The sequence below is a fragment of the Larimichthys crocea genome, chromosome XV, assembly GCF_000972845.2.
Source record: "Larimichthys crocea isolate SSNF chromosome XV, L_crocea_2.0, whole genome shotgun sequence".
In the NCBI taxonomy this organism is placed as follows: domain Eukaryota; kingdom Metazoa; phylum Chordata; class Actinopteri; family Sciaenidae; genus Larimichthys; species Larimichthys crocea.
Window position 1 is genome coordinate 16,287,575 of NC_040025.1, and position 21,952 is coordinate 16,309,526.

The following is a 21,952-nucleotide window of genomic DNA, read 5'->3' on the forward strand; positions in this document are numbered from 1 at the left end:
ACACCTTATATGCACAGCAGGTGACTATGGGCCTCCCTTCATTTGTCCTGTTAGAATACGGCTATCCATTTTCAATGACTGATCAATTATCAAACAAATCTCCTATTTATACAGTAACTTTGAGGCACAGCAGCTGTCTAATTTATAAATCTTTTAGCGACCCACTGATCAAAATCTGTGGGGACAGTTTGGTTTGAGTCTGCATAAAAAGACCCTTATTGATCCAGTTGATCTCAAATCACATATCATCTGCTGTATCAGATTTTTGAGGAAGTTACAGTCGCTTGCAGAGTGTAAAATAATAGTGGATTGCAAAAGGTGGTTTTAGTCTAGATCCACTCAGGGTTCTCTCAGCTTGGGGACCAGTCCTGTCCCCCAGGAACACATCCAGCTGCCGCAGCTTGAGAATCTAGCCCAGGAAGAGGTGAGTGAGGCTGTAACCAGGTACATTTGGGACTTGATCTCTGCCTGCTTTTATTACCTATCCGCTTGCTAGCACTCTCACTGATCTATCGTCGAGCCTAATTGTGTCTGCATAGTCTCCTCTGTGGCTTTGTATCTGTCCATTATCAGCCCTGTCCAATTTATCTCCACATTTCTTCAGTGTACGTTGTCTGCTGAACAAATCCCCCTGTCTCTACTGAGCCATTTGGAATGATCCCACTGTGAAAAAGAATACACAGAGGAGGGAAACAGAGAGAGAAGTGAGATGGGCTTCTGCACTCACAGACAGGGAGTTTGGCCTCTCTGATACTTGAACAACCCCCCTGCAGTGTTAAAAATAACCAGCTCTTCATCTGACTGACCAGACAGACTGGGGCTTTGAGGGAGTATTATCTCTCTGGAGTTTGTTCAACAACCAGGCAGACAGAAAACACACGCACACATACACATATACACACACACACACATGCACACACACTAACAGATAAAGGAGGAGCAAGCAGGATAGATACAAAAAGAAAACACTGGCATGCAGATGATACATGAAGAAGTCCTAAGTGATACAATTATTTTCCACCAAACACTGAGAAACATTCTTGGCATTTTTATTCTTCATTCTGCACCCCATACATTTGTGCAGCTGTTTGATATATTTTATTAGACAAAGTATTCATACAATCAGATAAATCTTACACCTGATCATACACCATGGCTTCAAGAGTTAAGGCTCGGACATCTCCATGTGTCACTCATCTGAAGAGTAAACAAAAATGTTTACAAGTAGTTTTAATGGTTATGAACAGGATCTCTAAATCAGTTTTAAGGAAACTACTCAAATTTGGATACACATGAATGTGTGCATACTTCAGTAACTTTGAAGAATAAAGCAGCAACATAAATATATAAACAATATTTTACATGTTTATTCATGAAGTCCCCATTAAGTCAGGCTTGTCTTACATTAATCTATTTATATTTTCTAGCTTAGCATCTCACTCTGTGAGGTTAGTGTGACTGAGAGAAAATATGAATATGTTATTTTAATGTAATTTTTTAACTTTAACATGCAAGTAGGGCTAATATGGCTGTCCAAACATGATGATTGATATACGTCCTGTAAAATAATCTGTCCCCTACTCTCCCCTGACAATGGTAACTGTTTTTGATTATATGTCAGTGTTATGCCGAAATACTGGTATTAACTTTTTCATGTAACAATTTCAAGATGGTGCAATGCAAATGAAAACACAATTGCAAAACAGATTACACCATGAGTATCTTAAGTTAAACTGCACTACTGTAGGTAACATGGATCACTGTTTATTATCTGATGCCCTCTACTGGTCACAGTGGTACAAAATAGCATCTCCACCACAAACTGTTGAAAAATACAATCCTTTATTCAACATATACAATATAACATGTCGGTTTGTGAATTCCTTTACTGACCATAGTAATGGTGATGGTACATTTTAGGGATGTAAAAAAATAATTAGAAAAAGTTGAAAGTTGAAAAAAAGAAGTATAGAAAATGTGTCTTGTTGTTGAGTAATAGACAATAATACCCCCTTTGAAATATATTTACAATAAACCCAATAGTGATACAAGATCACAACTTCAATGCTGTTAGAATATGTACAACTAAAAAGCTCGATGTGTCAGTGGGCAGATAATAAATGTTTATTGTATATAAGTTAAATATACTTATACAACATGTAATGTGCTTTGGTATGTGTATGTTATTTCTTATATATTTCCTGTATTCATAGTAAGGCCTTCAAAAGTAAGGCCTCTGTGTTCTCTGTGGTTTTCTGTGACTTTGGTCATTATGGGAAATCCCTTAAGTGCAATTGTAATGTATATCAGAGAAAAACCGAATGGCATGCTCGATGAGAGGATGAGTAATTATGCTGTTAGATATTTCCTTTCTGTCGTGACGATGGGGGATTTAGACAGTAATTTTTTAAACCCTGTGTCTGTAGAAGAGCCTGTGAATTGTTCAGTTAATTAATCTGCTGAAAAAACGCAACAAAAAGAAACATAACCTTGATAAACATGGCTGGTTCTAATAGTTTTCTTTTTAAGGCCTCTTGGTTTGAGGCACCAGAAATATGGCAGATGAAAATTAGGCTACGCAAAAAAGACAAACACCAACAAAAAAAAAATTGCCTTGGGTGCAAACCAGTCTAGACACTTTTGCTCAAAGCCATATGGTTTTAATATAATGCAGTGACTGTGTGAGTCATTAGCTCAAAATATGCTAATGATATGCACCTTGTGTTGTTGGAATGTGGTGAAAACCTCTTCTGGCGTTTTCAATCTTTTATCCCTTTTTCATCCTGGTACTGGGGCCTAGATGTCCCGCTTGAGTTTCTCGATGCTGAAGTCACTGTCATGGTCCAGTTTGGAGAGGGTCTTCCTCACACGCAGGGCTGTGAGGCGGGCTTGTGGGCTTGTGAACCAACACTCCTTCATGATCTTTACAATGGTTGACAGGATCTATGACACATAAAGACAAATGTAAAATACCAGCAGAATGGAGAATGTAGCATCTGTTCCATACGGTTTCTGTTTAAACACTGTGGCATTGTTAATGTGTGCTATAAAGTATACTGTATTCTACACGCACTCTTTGTTAGCCATTGTGCGCAACATAATCCAGTGTGTATGTTTACCTGTTTATTCTGCATTGCTGTCTAAATTTGGGGAATTGTGTGTGCTAAAGTAAAAGTGCAAAGTACAATTGCATTGTGTGGGTGTGATCGACCTACAGGGTGTGAGTGAAGCCTGTTGTGCAGACTGGGCCTCTGCTGGTCCACACACACAACTTTCTTCATCTCCTCAAAGCTTGGATCTAAAGGCACCAGGTCAAAGAACGGAGGGCGATACTCTTCCACGATGCCTAAAACAATAAAAATCATGAAAATCATAAAAATCAATCAATAAATCATGCTGCTTAGCAGAATATTAACTATTATAACAACAATACATGGATTCAGTGGGGTGGTTAGGTGATAAGCATGCAGACTGTAATGTTAAATATTGTAAGAAAACTCATTATTATCCTCATGAACAGATAACTGATCATTTATCACCTCATACATTTTCAGAAAATAAAATTATCTTCATATGTGGTCTGAAATAGCACACTTGCAAATTGAGATAGTCTGTAGTGAGAGTTTTGTAAAGTATGTTTGACTAAACAAGAGAGCAGGAGAAGATATTAATTCCCTGGAGACTACACTGAGATGGAGGAAGCCTGCTGAGTGTGTGTATGTATGTGTGTGTGTGTGTGCGTGTGTGTGTGTGGTTGTTTGAGAACACAACCTCAAAGTTATGAAAGTCCATCCATCTGGACTAAATGTGTTTGTACATGCGTGTGTGAGTAGTCGTTTGTGCATCTACAAACTGAGTGCACGGGCATCTGGACTTTGTACAAGTGAGTGCTGACACCAGATAAGACTGTTTATAATTACTGCAGTGCTAATCATGAGAGAGGATAGTAGAGACAGACACAGACTACAAAAACACTAGAGTGCTGAGAGACATGGAACTAACTGCCTCTTATGTATACTCTACCCGAACCAGGCAGACATGACGAAGAAAGCACATTTTCAGCATGATGTGGCTAAGTGGATGGGTAACACACCAAATTATAAAAGATCTATTGACATATACAATTCCAAACACACTCAAATATCTCCAAATGACTGCAGAGGCTAAACTTTATAACAGGCTGTTGTCTTCTTACCGTTGACAATGGTCCTGCGGGTAATTTCCCAGAAGACTAGGCCCAGCGCCCAGATGTCAGTTTGCTTGTAAGACTCAAAGACGTCCATACGGATAGTCTCATTCAGCACCTCAGGGGCCATGTAGCGCTTGGTCCCCACTCGGGGGTTGTTGCCCACATCGAGATAGTCATGGGACTGAGAGTGAATGACAGCCAAACCTGGGGAGACATTAGACATAGATACAAACTATCAACCATCAGCATGACATAACTGGTTTGTCTGTATGCATGAACTGTAACAAATGGCAGAAGATGGGAACAGATACAGCTAGAAGTTTAGTTGATTAAGAGCGATTTCACTGCTATTGTTTCTACATGATCCCCACCTAGGTCAGCAATGCAGCACTGTCCATTTCGCTTAACCAGGATGTTTCGGCTTTTCAGGTCTCTGTGGGCGATAGCTGGCTTTTCCTGGGAACTGACAATCTCAGTGTGGAGGTGGACCAAGCCACAGGCCACAGAGAGGCACATCCTCAGGCAGCTCTCAGGCTCCAAGCTGCTGTACTGCAGGAAGTCATAGAGAGAGCCCAGCTCATGGAAGTGGGTGACGAGCCACAGCTGGGTGCTGGAATTCTTGGACGTCATGTCAGAGGCTATGAAACCTAAAGCCAGAAGAGGAGATCACTATTTTAATGTCTTTTGGCTGATGCTTTTTGAAATGACATGGAATCTTTCTCTGCAGCACATGAATAATTTATTTCTAACTTAAATTTGCTGCCATACCCAGTATGTTGTCATGTCGTAGTTGTACAGTATTGTAAATCTCTGTTTCTCTGAACCAGGACTGCTCGTCTCTAGAAGAGAAGATTTTGACAGCCACATTCTCTCCCATCCAAGTTCCCCTCCACACCTCCCCATATCTGCCTTTGCCTGGAAAAAGAGATACACAATTGCACAACTGCAAAGTAATACACAAAAAAATGGTTGTGAAGAGCAGCAGTGGTGAGGAAGAAGACTGACCGACACACTCGACAAGTGAGATTTGTCTGGCCATAGTCCTCTGGACTAGATAGGGCAGCCCTGTTCCACTCCCTGATGTACAAAACTCATCAAAGATATCCTGTAGAAAGAGACAGAAATAATCCATATGTGAGAACTCAAAAACTTCTTCTTTTGATAGCGCTGTGTCAAACATCAAATGTCTCTTACGCCGTATGTGGGATCATCTCCATTAGGGACCTTGAGCATGGTGGGATCATGGTCTTCAACATTTCTCAGTCTGCAGTGTGCACGCCGGAAAAGCAGGAACAACACCAGGCCGCACACACTGGCAGTTATTATGAACAGGAGCAAAGACACCATGATCCATAGCTCCGGACGAAGTTCTGGGGGCTTTGTGGTCGGCTCTCCATCTTGACACAAAAGCAAAAGCATTCAAGCACAAACACGTACATTTTTTAAAATTGTGAAACCAGTACAGAACATTTCAATACACTGAGGAGGAGAGGTTTTATTTTGGCATTATTTTTGATTAGAGGTAAAAAGCACCAAAAAAACCTTTTGGCAATTTGCTCTAACTGACCACAAGGGGGAACCAGTTATTATCTGGAGGGACGCTTTGAATCCCATCAGTACAAAGTAATGTACATCAGCAGTACTGAACTGTGGGATGAGACTGAGAGGGCTAAATTACACTAAACAAGAAGGCTCAATACAACAGAAATTCTCCAAGATATTGTAAAGCAATGGTATTGGGTACTGACTAATGTTTGGAGGCGGCGTGGTGAAGGCGTTGCATAGATTCTCTTTGCAACAGGAGACAAAGAAGCGTGGAAAGGAGGTAAGGCACTGCTCCCTGTAGTGATTTGCTGAGAAACAGCCTCGCTCCTCTCTCTCTTGCACCCAGGAGTAGAAGCAGATGTCACCGTTGCAAGTTCCATTCACGCATGTGCCTTTCTCATTCTTGCATGCGCATAGCAGCTTCCCATCGTCTTCAGAGTCTGAAGCTACAAGAAAGTACACACAGAGAGTATTGACAGGTCGGCACAAAACTACCTGCATACATGCATGTGCACATTTAATTGCCATCAGTCTTATACATTGAACACCAAAAATGATCAATCTGGGGAATATAAAAGAAAAGCAAGGCCAAACACACGGCAAATCATTATTCAAAGACTGGTAGTAAAGTGATAACCTATATGTAAAGAAACCTTGGCTTCCTCAAGGGGAAACCAAAGAGATATGGTAACAACATTTCCTGGCAGCCACAAGGCATCATATTGAAGACACAGGCTGTGTGGTTAACCAGGAGAGGTATTTTTGAATGGAAATTACACAGCACACTTTGTTTCTGCGACTTATAATAGAGGTAATCTGACACCGTATACACATAGGGTTTAGAAAGTGATGATCAGGTCACTTTGTTTGAAGTCTGAAAGTCTGGGCTGCACAGAGTAGCAAAAAGTTAATATCTACATATAGTCAAGCAGCAAAGGCATTCTCATATACACATTTCTGTCCGAAGCAGAAACACATTGAACTCACAAATGAGTGGAAAAGTATCACAAGTTTTAAAAGGGACTTTTTTTCAACATGGTTAAAGCTGGATTTTTGGACCTTTGACCACCAGGAGGCAGAAAGACTGCAACACAAGCATCCAATGGAAGATCAGTTTCTGATTACCTTCAGCTGTGATTTGAGCCACCGATACCTGAGCTGATATTTGTCTTCACAAGCCACTTGTTTACTTTGACTGCATTTTATGGAAGGTAGTTGGTGTAGACTCTATACACACCTGTCTGAGCTTGTTGGAAACAGTTGCCTATTGTTTTACAATGGAGTTGGTTGGTCAGATCCATGAGACTGAGCCATACCATACTATCTATGTGCAAACAAAAATAAAGAACTAAAAGCTTCTACTGACCCCTTCACATTTGAGTCATGTGATTAAGTGTCAAAGCAAATGCTTTTTACAACACATCTGACCATTAACTCACCTGCATGGATAGCAGAGATCCAAAGAAGCGCCCCAGCTAGCACCACTGTAAGCAGAGCAGAGCTTCCCATCTCTGTAAAGCAGAAACAGGACAATTAATAACAGTTAATGTAATCAATAGATGATAATACAATTAGTGTTGTCTCTTTATTAGGAGCTGCCATAATGAGAAATCAGAGATTTACTTTGGCAGAATGCAGATAATAAGGCCATTTCCCTGACAATTTTACTGCTATGTGATTGAAACGTACAGACAGTAACTTAATAGTAGCGTCTATGAGGAGTCGAGCAGTGGTTAAAGCCCGAGTTCTTTGGCAGAGGAAGCTATGAGGTCAAAAACAACAGTCCGAGGTCCCAGCCTGTCTGCCTGTGTTGTAATTGCATTGGGTGGGAAAAGGGGGCTTAAGGGAAGGAGGCTGTAACAGCACTCCAGAGTGTTTGTGTATGTGTGTTGAGACTTCTATGTGGCGCTGTGCTACCCAGGCTCCAGGCCTGTCGACTCGTCGACTGCCCTGCTCGCAGAGTAAATATTGATGGCTACGCTTCCTGCCATTGAGTGGCCCCACCCGGCTGGCCGGCGAGACCCAGGTCTGCTCATTGTTTAGGGCTGCATTGCTGAGGGTCACGCAAGCAGGAGGGCCGTCATACATAACTCAGCCTTTCTCGCTACTGAAGAACTCTCTTAGACAAGTTACATTTAATTTAAAACATTCAAGCATAAAACATTGTATACATATCTACTGCAACACATCCTGCATTGTACATTTTATTGCTACATACATTGTGCTAAATAGATACACATTTGTCTAGTGTCTCTTGAGGTTTTTTTATGTTCTGTGCCCAATTTAGACTCCATTCTTTGTGATCTCATTTCAATCACTTTTTGTAATCGTCTCTGTTTGTCACCAAATTATATAGACTAGAAAAACATTCACTTATTCACCATGCTTTTAACTCTAAAAAACAAACAACCACACAATAGCACAAGCATCCACAGAAGCCTTGAGGTCCTCTAAGCTCTCTCTGCACCATTGTTTAGCAGCAGTATCACTTAAAAAGCATGTCTTGGAAAAGCTGGTGTTTGAGAGGTGTTGAGAGCTTTTTATCTGGCTAAAGTGGTTAAGCACCATTTGCTTTTGATCAGACTCTGGATTTACCAGGGCCTGCTGGCAGCTTCTCTAATCATCAGAGTGAAAGACGAAATGAAGCCTGCAATCTGTATTATATGCAACACCTGAGTCCTATAACCTCTGAGGTGGTTGGGGTTTATATTAAATCTCAAATGAGCGAACTGAGACAGGAACCAATTGGGCTGTGGACAAGTGTGCACTCAGATACACAAGGCAGTTGCCATAGAGGCTGATTCAAGTCCAAAAAGGACATGTGATGGTTCATAAGGCTGCCACATACAACTGGTATTTCTGAGCCTCTTTCTTGTGTTGCTGCCTTATAGAACAATGCAGGATAACACATGCATACAAAGTTTTACATGTCAAGTTTTGACTGAAGTGAAATGTCACAACAGAAAGCCTAACATTAAATTGTGGATGCACTTTGAACGCCATTTCACTGCATTTCAAAGAAAACCACAGGTTACAGTTGATTTCCTGTAATACATTCTTACTGTCTTTTGTTAGAAAATCAACTAAGGTACTTAACACTAGCTTGAGTAAGTAATGCATCACAAAATTATCTAGACTGATGGTGAAAAGTAGACACTGCTCAGAAAACTTTTGAGGTTGAGAAAAGGTGAGCGAAGATGTTTTATAAACCAAATTGCCAGTGATTTATATCTATGTATGCTTAACTAAAATTGACAGTCAACAACTTACACAAATAAAACACTGAATGTAACTCAACTCAGAAAATTCGGACTCAGGTATAGTCCTATTCATATATAAAATTTAAAATAAGTCGTATTTTATAGCAATAGATAAGCATTTATTTGCTGTAAATAAACAGCAAAGCATGTTTTGTCAGCATCAAGTACTCTGATAGAATTAGTTGTCCTACCTCGTGTCTCTCACAGCGAATAACCCTTGATCTGCACACATCTGGCATGGGAACTTGCACATGTCAGCACGAAACTACGGACATCCTCCTTTAGTTATGATGCATCTCGCTAGATGTATTTAAGTACAAACTACAGGAAGCCATTATTTTATTTTAAGTCATGTCAAATGTCAATGAAGAGAAACCACATGAGTAAACATGTTTTGCATGATTGCATCTGTATTTTGACTGAAAGTTCTTGATTTAACATTTTTGGTGTGTACTTGACTTTCATTTCAGATCCTGTTCTACCTGTTTTCTATAAAATGCATCTGTTCTAAAAATATCCACACATGTGGGTATCGAAAATAAGAGCATGTCCTGAATAAAGGTTTTCATGTTTACTGTGATGACTGTGCTACTGTGAAGTAGCTGTGAAACTCCAGCTCAACATGTGAAAACTCACTGAGATTAAAACCACAAGACATATTTTACAACAAAAAAAGAAAAAGAAAAAAAGAGCACTTCCTGTACCATGCAGCCTGTGTGTCAGTGGTGTTTAAGCTGTTTGTTCAGAGGAGCAATAGCCTGGACAAAACTCCACCCACAGAATGAACTTGTGTACAGCTGTGCCTTATTTCTCTAGCTATCATTTTTATCATCCACAGAGTCCCAACACAGGCAGTAGACACCAGTAATCATGTCCTCCATCGTAGGCATCCTGACTTTAGTCTCCAGAACACTTCCTCTCTGAGCTCTCTCCTGTTTGTCTCCATTCAGTCCAATGCTACACCCGCGTGACCCAAGGGGAAAAGATCCCTTGTCATCTCTTCCTCTCATCTACACAGCTTTGACTCGGTGAGGCAGATCTCTCATTCCATCTGTGTGGTTATAGTGGTGGATGGTGGGGGCATAGCATAGCACAGCAACATCTCACAGCCCCTCCACTGGGGCCTCATCACACCGAAAAGACATAACTATCTCTGGAAAGTATCTTTAAGCAGTGTTACTGGAAAAGCTTCTATTATGTGGTTTTTAAATGGCAAGGCAACATCACATTCAGTTCTTTCTTAATGACTTAGCCATGCATTTAAAATTCTTGTGTTCTGTGTGTGCTTGAAGTGGTGAAGAAAAACCTAAATGTGTAATCCAGTGATTCTGACAGTCTGCCAGTTACAGCGACAGACAGATTGTATCTTCATTCACAGACAAAGCTAGGCTTGGCAGGCTTTAAACTCAGTTGCTGTCTGCAGGCTCTCACATACATACCTGCAATAAATGCATGACTGTGGTAGAAAAGAAAAATATACCTCAGATGTACTGTGCACACAAATTAGAAGAAGTAAATAACAGTTGCAAATACACAGAGGTTTGGATATGAGTCACACAGATCTGACATCATGAACCAACAACAGCACCCACCTGTGTGTGTGGGATTAGTGAAGGAGAGGTACAAAGCTAAAATTTGCATTCAGATCAGCATAATGTACAATTTCAAGAGCTATGAACTTTTAACCCCAACATGCTCTGGAAGTAGCCACAACGGTGGTTGGAACCTTTACTTTCCACCTCAAAGTCCTGCATTCAAAATCTTACAGTAAAAATACATATCTGGGTATTAAAAGTTATTAAGCAGCAGGTTAATGCTACAGAATTTAGCAGAATTACATGAAAATACCTCAGCGCTGTACAATATTTGAGTTGGATGAATGTACTTTAAAAGGTGCAGTGTATAGGATTCAGCAAATCTAGCATTGAAGTTGCAGATTGCAACCAACTAAATACCCCTTAACTCGCATTAAACCACCAAGCATGTAGGAAAAACTATGGTGGTTGTAAAAACCACAAAATACCCTGTTTAGAGCCAGTGTTTAGTTTGTCTGTACCAAGATGGCAGTTAAAAATGGTGGGCCTTTAAGCGTCTCTAACAAAAATGTGACTATTCGTGACTCAGGTCATTATGCACAAATGAATACATTTTTTGTTTTTTGTTCTGAATGCCCCTCGCCTCACTTTCACCCAGGAATGGTGTAGGAGAAACTATGGTGACTACAAAAGACCTCATCCAGGGCAAGTTTTTAGTTTGTCCGTACGGGGCTACTGTAGAAACATGGCAGTTCAAAATGGTAGACAATAAGGAAGAGGACCCCTCGGTGTCTGTAGATATATAAGACTTATTTTAAGGTAACAAAACATTACGATACATAGACATAGACATATAAGAAGATATATAGAGGTTAATAAATGTAAATTATTATGGCTGTTTTTTGTTGTTGTTTTTTTGCATGAATAAAAAACAGCATCACAACACAGGAGATAGTTATATATGATCAAATGCACAAATGTGGGCTTCTATATAGGTTATAAATGTACATTTTGAGATGATTTCCTGCTGTTAATTTGTCTGTGGGTCATCAGGTACTTGTTGACACCTGGTGGTTCACATCTGGAAACACGTGGACTGATGTTTGGTACTGTCAAAGGTGACTTCGGCGTTAAACACCATTAATAGCTACATATATGAAATAAGTTAGAAATCACAATGCAATGTAAAAACACCTACAGGACGAGAGAGGCATGTTTCACACCATTAACCTACCTGTTTTCTACTCGCCTTTTAACTTGACAGCCGCACGTCTCCCATATCAAAGTTAGGTTGAAGTGTCTCTCCGTGGCCAGTAAGTATTACAAGTAAAAGTGGCTTTAAAACACAGCTGGCTCCATTTTAAAACACGTTTCGTTTAATGGTAGCTGTCTCATCCAGAGAGGTCTCACATCCTTTCCTGCTTCGTGTGACGACCGACCGTCGTCTCTGACAAAAAAAAAAAGTTTGTCCGTAGTTTTTTCCCCCCTCTTCTCTTTGCTTCAAAAAGATTAAAACTTCTCACTCGTTTAACAACATCTATACATGTAGAAAAGAAGTAAAAACTTCCAACTTGGAAGAAACTAGCAGCTGTGTACCGACAGGACGGACGAACAGCAGACTGTAGCCTATCACATCTCGGTCCAAATCTGTGCTGATAAACCGACAACACGAACCATCGTCGTCGGTTTGGATCCAGCCCAGAGTCCTTCCGCTTCACAAGTGCAGGCTCTCTGCCAGTCCTCTCCCATTAAGTAAGAACATGTTTTTTTTAAAAGCTGTTGTCTATGGTCCTGATCTGAAGTCAAGATTACATATTTCTTAAATAGTATACAGTGTTGTCCCACCCCTTATTGTCCCGTACAGCCTGCTCTGCCTGGAATGTGTTCTCATAGCGGTTTTCCTGTTGCTCACTAAACCTCTCATTTTCCTCTTTCCCCTGTGGACTGCTGTCTGCACTGCACTGACAGGAATGTGCTTCAAAGACCCCTCTATGATACAATAACATTTCTCCAAGTAAAAACAAGAACTAATAAGTATCTAATTTCTTCTTCTTCTTTTTTTTTTTTAATCAGTTGTCAAACCATAATCTTTTTTTTATATGAGTTTGCAGGCTCCATCATACATTACAGCAACAGTATTGAACTTAAAGATCCCCCTTCAGACATTTTTTTTTAACTTTCTGTTTACATTTTTGAAAAAACAACAGTATTCAGGTTACAAATCTGAATCCAGCATACCCCAGAACAGATACCAACCCCCACCCCTATCCCTCTGGCACCCAGCCCCAACAGATAGACAAGTGTAATTAAAAATAAATTAAGGATAATCAAAAAAGAGAGGAAAATAAATAAATAAATAAATAAATAAATAAAGATAAATAAAATAAACAGTGAAGAAAAGCAAAAAAATGGGTAAGTAAACTAACCAGTGAGTAAATTAAAGTATAAGTAAATAAAATAAAAACTAATAACAGTTGACAGACATTTTTTAAAAAACATGAAAATACTTTGTACCACCGTTTGAAGCATATTATATGTTCATTTTATGTTTTAATCACTTTTTTTAACTAATGTGTGAACAAAGAGACCTTCCATGACTTTCTCATTTCAGAGAAAATATAAAATTCATGAAACCGTATTTAGGATGAATTTTATGGGGAAATCCAAAGGATGCGATGCATGCTCCCAAGTGTTTTTTCTTCCTGCTTCCGTCCACTGTTAGTCAGCAGTGTGAAACACTAGCTAACTTAACAGCAACCACTTGGGGAAATGAAGCCAATGCGAAAAATGCTAGAAACTGTAATTCCTCGAGCGGCCACTTGAGGCTGGCTCCAGAAGTGAGTCAGTCTACATATTAAAATGCATAACTTCACAGCATAAATAAACATGTTTACAGCCTGGTTCAGAAAACAATTTTAGGCTCTATAGCTAATTTCACCATTTATGACAACTGTACGTGGGGTGAATTCTTTTTAATCTTACCCGTTCAAATAATATTAAGGCATAAAGTAATTAATAGCACTGATTGACAGGTAAGTGCCATTATAGGTGGCTTTTTAGAGCACCCAGGCATAATTTGGCCTACTCCAGGCCCACCGATGATTCACAGTGGATCTTTGCCGATATTTACATTAGCCAAAAGGTGGAAGAAGCAGTACGTCCAACTTGTTACTTGCTAAACAGCTGCCTGTCATGTCTGAAATCAATGCTGAGAGCAGTGAGATTGAACAGAACAATCAAGTTGTTTGCCAGACAGCTTAACAGTGAAGCCAACTTTGTTTTCACAGTGTCATTTGATTCATTGTTATAAAAATACTGATTATATAAACAGCTGGACACAAGATGTCTCCTACTTCACTGAAATGTCCATTCTCAAGTGTACCAGAGGTTTCCACATTACACTTGTGTATGTTGCATATTAAAATACCATATCATAAAACATAAAATCATGTTCTAAATTCAGATTTAAGCTAACATACAGAAAACGCTTGATCCCACTAATCTGTGTGTCTAATGTAATAGTAAGTCTTGTATCTCATCAAATTGAAGATATCACAACAGTTCTCAAGTGCCTTTCTGTTACAGCAGTTGTGGCAGTCAAAGGATGTCTTAAGTTGTCTCTTGGATGCCAAACAGACTGTGCCGTGTGAAAACACTTCATTCAGCAGAGTCTGAGAGAGATGTCTTCATGTCTGTAATATAAATTCCCCTCCTTGTTCTCAGGCTCTGTAATCTCTCTGTTTTTGGCTTACGGCTGAAAAAACAGCTGGAAGGGCTCACATCAGCTGTCGTGTAGAAAAAGAAGAAATTGTTGTTCTTTTTTTCATCAGCACTTATTTTTCTAATCTCTGTGATTCAAAGAGTAACTTGTTCCTATTCCCTTAAGGTTTTTCGAACAAGCCTATTTTGTTGTGTAATCTACTGAAGCAGAGGAAATGTGATATTGCTTCAGCGGACATTTTTTTCATCCTGTTTGTTTTTTTAAAGAAAGTTCTGGATAAAGAGAGGACTGGTTTTACTCTCTCTTTAACGCTATTGAGTAATCAATATTTTAGATGTGGACAACACAACACTTACAGTTGAATGTAATGCTGATATTTAGCTATATTCATGCCACACAGTGTCATACTTAATTTTCAGAGGTCAAAGTCTGGACTGGATGTAATCTGTTACAACTGTATGAGGATGTGTTTACAGTTTGAGCCTTATAGATATGATTAAAGTCTTATATGTTCCTTCACTGACCTATATTGAGAGTCATTCACTTTTGAGCTGACCTCCAGTCCCCTCCTCTAAAGAGGAAGTGAGACTGATGAGCTGCAGCATGTTTTCATATAAATAATTCTATGAAAATATTCTTGAATTCATCAGAGTTGCCATTTTTCAATGTTACAAGTAATAAAAGCTAATTGTTATGCAATGACACTGCACATTGGATTAAAAGATTACAGGCCAGGGTTCAAAGGTCATCCCTTGCCACTCTAGTGAGTGCATGCTAAGCTAAGAAGCTAAGAACTAAGAAGCTCAAAGTTATTTTACAGTGAAAGTGTAACTGAGGTTAGACTATGTGCCAGACGTGTGGCTGTCACTCACATGAATGCCAGTACAGTTACAGCAAGTTTACATTTCTAGCTTTTAAAATCATAAAATGTTTCAGGAAGTTGTGTAAAAGTGATGTTGGGGAGATATCTTTAAAACCTTCTCACCAAATGCTGCACTTTCAGATAAGCGGATATGAGATACAGCACAGTGAAGAAAGACAAACTCGCTTGCAAAAGGTCAGTAAATTTATTCCCAGCTCACATACAAAGACACATTTTTATCTGTCTCACACTTTATTAAGAAGAAGAAAAAACAATCTTTTCTGAGTCTCTTGCTTTCACTTTAAAATAAACATCCCCAGAAATGATACTCTAATTTTTTGTAAGAGCAGCATCTAAATAATATTTTTTTTAGATAACACATTTTAATATATATTTTGTTGTAATTAGAATATGTATTTCTGTTACAGATGTATGGGATATTAGTTATGATTAGTTCTGAAATAACCAAGTTGATCTATACACAGAAGCTTTTGACTCCAATCCAAGCTTGACCTCAAAAGAGATTTCTTGTCTTGATAGATGCTCAATGTATAATGCCCAACATATTATAAACAAAAGGGTTTCCTGAGTAACATAATGTACAGATTTCTTTGCTGCGCATAGATAATTGGTTTCTTAAAAATGATTGCAAGCAGCAATTCTAGTGAATAAAAGCCCATCGAACATTAAGCACTGTCAGACTGAGGAGTGTAAACCAGGAAGCAGTTTTACTCATGATCAGACAAAATGTTGCAGATATCTCAGTTCCCTTTTCACTGCTGGGGTCAAAAACACAAAAAAGAAGGCATCAGGTAGATGCCACATGTTGGAGACAGTGAGAATTGTGAGGATTGGACAACTTTTAAATAAGAATAAAATAAAAATGTTTTGATAATAATTGCACAGTGTGTTACATAGATATGATTCACTTCCTGTTTCTCAACCTTTGCCAACAACTGAATTTGTGCATTGTGGCTAAACAGTTTGGAGTACCAAATGAACTAAAAAAATTGCTTTTGACAAAAGTCAAATGTGTTCAAACTATGGTCTGAAATAGACCAGCTTATATACTCGGGTCAAAAGGGTTTGTGTATAGGTGAAATGGTTTAACTCTAAATGATAACAGATAGCAGTTTAGATGATGATCTGCACAGCAAATCAAAAGTATCATTGATTTCCTGAAGTGAGTTTACCTTCCAAGATGCAAGAGGAAAATTTAACATCCACATAGTACTTCTTGTGCCTTCAAGTTATGTAACAATCACTCAATGGGCAGCCATTATCCCTATTGCAGTGTGGAAAACTTGCTGTGGTCGTCTTGCAGTTGCATCCCATGATGCTACCACGCTACTTGGAAATCGATCACAACACACAAATTAGTAAATCCTCACAACTGTACAGTTTTTTCAAAATAAAATAATGTCATTTCTAATTTGGTATAACTTTGCATCCCAATGAGACTTGATCTCCCAATGCATCAGGTAGGAGTTGCAATATGAAACAGACATTTCCAATATAATATTCAGCTTTACAAAGATGCTCAAAAATGCATCACATCCAGCAAATTCAAGTTACTCCAGTTTTCCCTTGTTCATCCCAAGCCAAAGTTCAAACACATCATTGGGTCTTTAATTGTCCTGAACTTGAACTTGTTTCACAATTCCTTTTCTAATGTAAAACGTAAAACTGGCCTCGGAGTCACTGTAATCACACGCTCATCCCTCATGCATGACGTTATCACAGTGAAATTTGTTGAGGAAAGGAGAGTAATGCCTCATTTTTGGCTCGATGAACGTTTGGGCCCCTTAGATTTTTTCTGTTTATCTTTTTCCTTTTCCTGCAACTCCTTCTCCTTCTCTTTCTTTTTCTCCAGCTTGGCTTCTTTGTACTTCCAGACAGGAGGTTCCAGGTAGCCCTTCTGCATTTTCTTCTTTTTCTCTTTCTTTGGAGTGGGATCCAAAGACCTTGTCACTTCAATCCTGGGAATACAGCCTGAGGGGAAGATGCTGTTCCTATGTGCCACGCTGTGGGGAATGATGCTCTTCATCCCACTTGGCAGCTTGCACTCTGCTGAGCTCTGGCAGCAGGAGATCAGAGATACAGAGGTGGTTGACACAACAGGGGGAGTAGCTGAGGTGACAGAGCCATTACTGTGGGACACTGAGCTCTCCTCCAACTCCTTGCTACTGTGCTTTTCAAGTAGTTCAGGGACAGCAAACCGTCGCTTTCCAATCTCTGGGGGGCTGCTGGGACATAGTGGACGGCAAGCAGTGGCTACCAGGGGGCTGTGGATGCTTGTGGTTATTCGCACCATATGGTCCATGACCCCATTTTCTTGGGGATCCTGAGGAAAGCTGAAAGTAAAGGTGTCTTTTAATCGCTGCCTCAGCTTCTGACCTGCTGTTTTGGTGGCTGTGGCCTTTGCTACTAGTTGCCTTAGCTCAGGCCACTCTGGAATGTAGCTATCACAGAATTGCTCAGCGATTGGATGCGCCTGCAGTCGGCGTATTCTTTGAAAGGTTTCAAACCCTCCTGTCCTAAGAATCCAGTCCTTTACACCTCTTCCTTGGACCAGGTCCATTGCATTTATATCTGCACCTGCACATGAAGAGGTAAGAGAAAGAAAACTAGAATCATTGGATGCTGAGGGATGTGAGGAAATCAATTGCTCCTTCAACTTAGTAAAATTACCCCACCATGTGGTTGCTTTTGGACCACTATTTCATTGAGTAGATACAAGGCGTAACACTACCAGAAGTAAATCAGGTCATTTCACAGTATGGGGGAATAGGATATAGAGTGCAGTTAGGTGAAAAATGCTAAATCAGGCTAGAGTAATAAATGTAATAATTAAGCTTAACCCATTATTGGAGGAAGCTGTGTCTATTTCAAAGACTATGACATTCCACTTAATTAAGAGGCCTAATGGAGGCTGTAAAACAAATCCAAGCTGCTCAAGCTTGCCTGTAAATACAACTAGATTATGGGCTAATATTATCAGTCTATTTCTGATATAGTTGGACTTTGAATAGAATGTGGTTCGATCTTTTTATACTGCCTGATTTACTATTTGTACATCACATATAACATTAACATAACATATATGTTTTCTTGGACACATGACTTGCACACAACAGTATTCATCTTCCTATCCTAACTGTATGTTTTGTTTACACCTAAAGCATTACATATACAGCCTATGGGTGACGGTGTGCACTAATGTAAGAATCTGGGCTCTGAGTAAACCTGTAGTTCATGTGTGCAGATGTACCATAAACCTACCATGCATTATCAGGGCAGACACACACTCTTCTTTGCCCTGCAGGCCTGCCTTGATGAGGGCTGTGAAGCCACGGGGATCCCTGACCTCAGTGTCCACACCAGAATAGTAGTTAATGATATAGTTTAGAGTGGTGATGTAGCCTGGATTGAAAACAACAACAACAATGACAGCATTATATAGCAGGACTGACATGAGATGTTGAGGTTATTTGCTGTATATGTCTTCAGACATACCTGCCTGAGCAGCAATCATGAGGGCAGTATTGCCATCATTGTCTTGGTGGTTGATGTCTATGTATGGACATGTGTGTAGGATGGTGACGATGTCTATGAATCCCTTGCTCACAGCCAGCATCAGTCCATTCTGAAGAGGAACAAGGTAGAACTAAGTTGACCATCTTTAAACTAAGTTTACCTTATATTTAACCCTTTTCACAGCAGAAACACAGATTTTTTTAAAGGTGTGTCAAAGAAAAATTAAATCCACCTTGCCATTGATGTCCAGCTCCATGGCTTCTTCTTTGGTGACTCCTCTCTCCAGGATCCTGCGCAGGGATACGGGGTCATTCCTAACACAGGCCTCAAACAACGTTTTGGCCGGCTCTTTATGATTTTCTTCCTTTTCATAGTCGGGAAGCACTGAGTCATCAGAGAGCAGGCTCTCTGAGTCAGAGTCATCATCCAGGAAGAACTCTGAGTCCTCAGATGGGCCTTCACCCAGGTGGGGGTCATAATTTGCAGTGGCCATTGGACCCCCTTCAGCCTGGGATCACACCCGGGTGTCAGATCTGCTGCACACCACCCACATCTTGAAGAGGAAAACATTAAGTGTTATAATAGACTCAAAATTAAAAACTTATTTTATACATTTTTTCACTTAGCCATGCAGCAATCATGAACTGCCTTTGAGTTCAGACTGTTGCCAAAGGTGATTGTGATGAAGTGCATGACTTAACACCATGAAACTTTGTGTGCTGTTCAGCTAACAGACAGAGAGACAAACCTGCATTACTGACCCAGTCAGCTCACTGCTCACTGTATTGATGATTAATTTAGATAACTAATGATATTTTTTGGTACACAACTTTCTATAGTGATAGAAAAATAGACCCATTGGCCAATAAACAAATGCTGTGCATGAGTAAAAAAAAAGGTGATTGTGGAAATATTTGTGTGCAAAAGGCATAAGATTTTTGCTTTTTGATTTTGTTTGTTGCCACCTAGTTTAGGAATGCTTTCTTCTCCTCAAAATAAGCATCTTACACTGGTACACTGCAAAAATACCAAAATACTAGGTGTTAAAATAGCATGTTAAATATATCTGAAGACCTTAGAGGGCCTCATCTATAAGGCATGATGCCTAAAGAAGATAAGGAGCTTCACTTTACTTCAGCCCTCCTGTCAAAGCGGCTGATCTGTAAGTCCGTGATTTACAAGATAGGCAAGCTGGCGATATAACATGATTTTCCTTAATGTTAGTTAACAAGCACAGGCAATTATAGAACAGGAGAAGAGTTATTATGACTCTAAGGTAATTTTAAAATTCTATTTATTAATACTCAGAAATGTATAAATGTGCAAGCTTTGTGTATATACATATCTACAAATAAATACGTAAATATTCAGGAAATGCTGTACTGCAGAAACTCAGTCTGTGACAGTAATGTGAATGAAGGCATAGTAGGAGGCGTGTACTGGGTCGAGAAAGGCCATATGGTGCTGGAAGCAACTGGAGGCCAGGCTAGTGACAGCATCTGTCATGGTGTCTTAAATGTGTCACACTGAGCTGCAGTACAAGCACAATGGGGTGTCCAGTAGTTTTCTTGTATAAATCTACTACACAATTCATACAATGTTATGTTTGTAGGAAACATATTTCCAAAGCAGCAATGGTACTGTTTCTCAAGGCTCAGACTTAAAATGGCATAGACTGAGTCATTCTTAATGTTTTGAAGGAGCTGCAAATGAGCGTGAGACAGAGCTTGATTGCTTTCCAATGAGGGATTCAGTCGACAAGCTGCATTGGCCTTGCATACATTATTACAACATATCCACACGAAGCAGACATTCACATAGAATATTGCAGATGCAGACAATTATTTAATTAAGTTATTAGAGCACTGGAATCTTTTGGATAGGTTCTTGTTAAATACCAGATAGAACTGCTCAACTTTAATCCCACATACATATCTTTGTGTTTTAGTGTTGGTTCATGCAGAAGAATTACGATTACTATCACACTAATGTTTCTCTTCCGCCTTCTGCACAGACATAGAAAGCTCCTACTTTAACTCTGCCACTGTGGCCTCACACTTCCTGCTGAGTAACACCTTGCAATCTGGTCAAGCTTTTTCCTCTGCATCTTAAATATGAACTGTTGTTTCTCTAAACTGTTGAGTGAAGGTGTAAAAATATGCAACCATAGTGAAACACTACTTAGAAAAAATAGAAATAGTCAAAGTCTCACCCTACAACAATCCAGGCAGGGCTCAGTCCTCTTGTCTTTTCTCTCTGTCTTGCTCTTGGTGGTTAAACCATCCTCATATATTGGACCTCCACTCTTCCTGTTGGCTCTTGATAGAAACTGGTTAAGTTTAAGTTTTCCCAACTGACTCCAGCTGAATGCCTCCCCCCTCCCTCCATCTCTCCTACTGGCCAGTTAGGTTGCCTCATGAGCTGGCAATCCATCCAGGTCCCAACATAGACGCTGCTGTCCTAAGTCAGGCAACATGCTCTCCTCCTCTCATCCTGATTATAGAAGATTTAAGGATTAAGAGAAAGAAACAGACAGGAGCCAACCTTGTTCCCCTTCCAGTCTGTTGAGCTAGTCTCTCTTTCTCGCTCCCTCTCTCACTTGTCTCCACAGCTCTCTGAGAATCTGTCCATCCACAACTCTCTGCTGCCCGTCTGTTGTGTCAGAGCAAAGCTCTCTAATGATCCAAGTGCTGTGACTGAATCATGGCGGCTATGGCACCGAAACCTACTACACTGCTGAAGACCCCAATTTCTGTGTTTGCGTGATGGGTGATAGCATCTTCTGTCTGTTTTCCCGTGGAAATTTATTTGCTGGGAAAACAAACTGAACCTATTGTTGCTCTAAGCCAGGGGGGCCTTTGTGGTAATTATTCCCATGACAGGGATGACACACACGGACAGAAAACACATGGACACAAATGCTCAAATACAGCACGCACAAAGACTACTCATTGTACACCCACACAGATGCTGTAAATGTTGCAAAATTTGCATGCTTACATTATAAAAACAAACAAAGCAGACTTACAAAGTTTTTCCACTGGTCTAACATAGTTCAAAGGATAGCATGCATATTTTCTGTTTCGACACATGTTCCGCTATAGTTAATTTAATTGTCAGTTTAAATGTAGTTTTGCATAAAGTTCAAATAACATAAATAATCTCATATTTCAATTAGAAGAAACCAGGTTAAGATGCTTGAATTAGCTGTTTCTTACTAGTTTCACATTGGTTTTCACCCACTGCTTGAACTGTGACCACAACTGTTTTGTTTTGAGGGCCAAGCCCCATATGTGGACAGAA

General features: G+C 39.7%; 2 protein-coding genes across 2 annotated transcripts; both read right to left on the reverse strand.

Annotated features, from left to right (window-relative positions):
* Positions 1–1,823: 1,823 nt before the first annotated feature.
* On the reverse strand, positions 1,824–9,480 carry acvrl1 (activin A receptor like type 1). The gene is made up of 10 exons (XM_010747794.3): positions 9,477–9,480; positions 7,174–7,245; positions 5,938–6,180; positions 5,384–5,586; positions 5,195–5,294; positions 4,958–5,104; positions 4,561–4,836; positions 4,196–4,393; positions 3,216–3,346; positions 1,824–2,943 (listed from the first exon to the last, which is right to left on the reverse strand). Exons 2-10 carry the CDS (start codon positions 7,241–7,243, stop codon positions 2,797–2,799), a joined length of 1,515 nt encoding a protein of 504 aa, XP_010746096.1. The 5' UTR covers positions 7,244–7,245; positions 9,477–9,480; the 3' UTR covers positions 1,824–2,796.
* A 5,839-nt stretch (positions 9,481–15,319) lies between these two features.
* ankrd33aa (ankyrin repeat domain 33Aa) lies at positions 15,320–21,397 on the reverse strand. Its single transcript, XM_010748808.3, has 5 exons — positions 20,862–21,397; positions 18,882–19,202; positions 18,629–18,758; positions 18,395–18,535; positions 15,320–17,710 (listed from the first exon to the last, which is right to left on the reverse strand). The coding sequence occupies exons 2-5, from the start codon at positions 19,140–19,142 to the stop codon at positions 16,887–16,889; spliced, it is 1,356 nt and encodes a 451-aa protein (XP_010747110.1). The 5' UTR covers positions 19,143–19,202; positions 20,862–21,397; the 3' UTR covers positions 15,320–16,886.
* Positions 21,398–21,952: the final 555 nt, after the last annotated feature.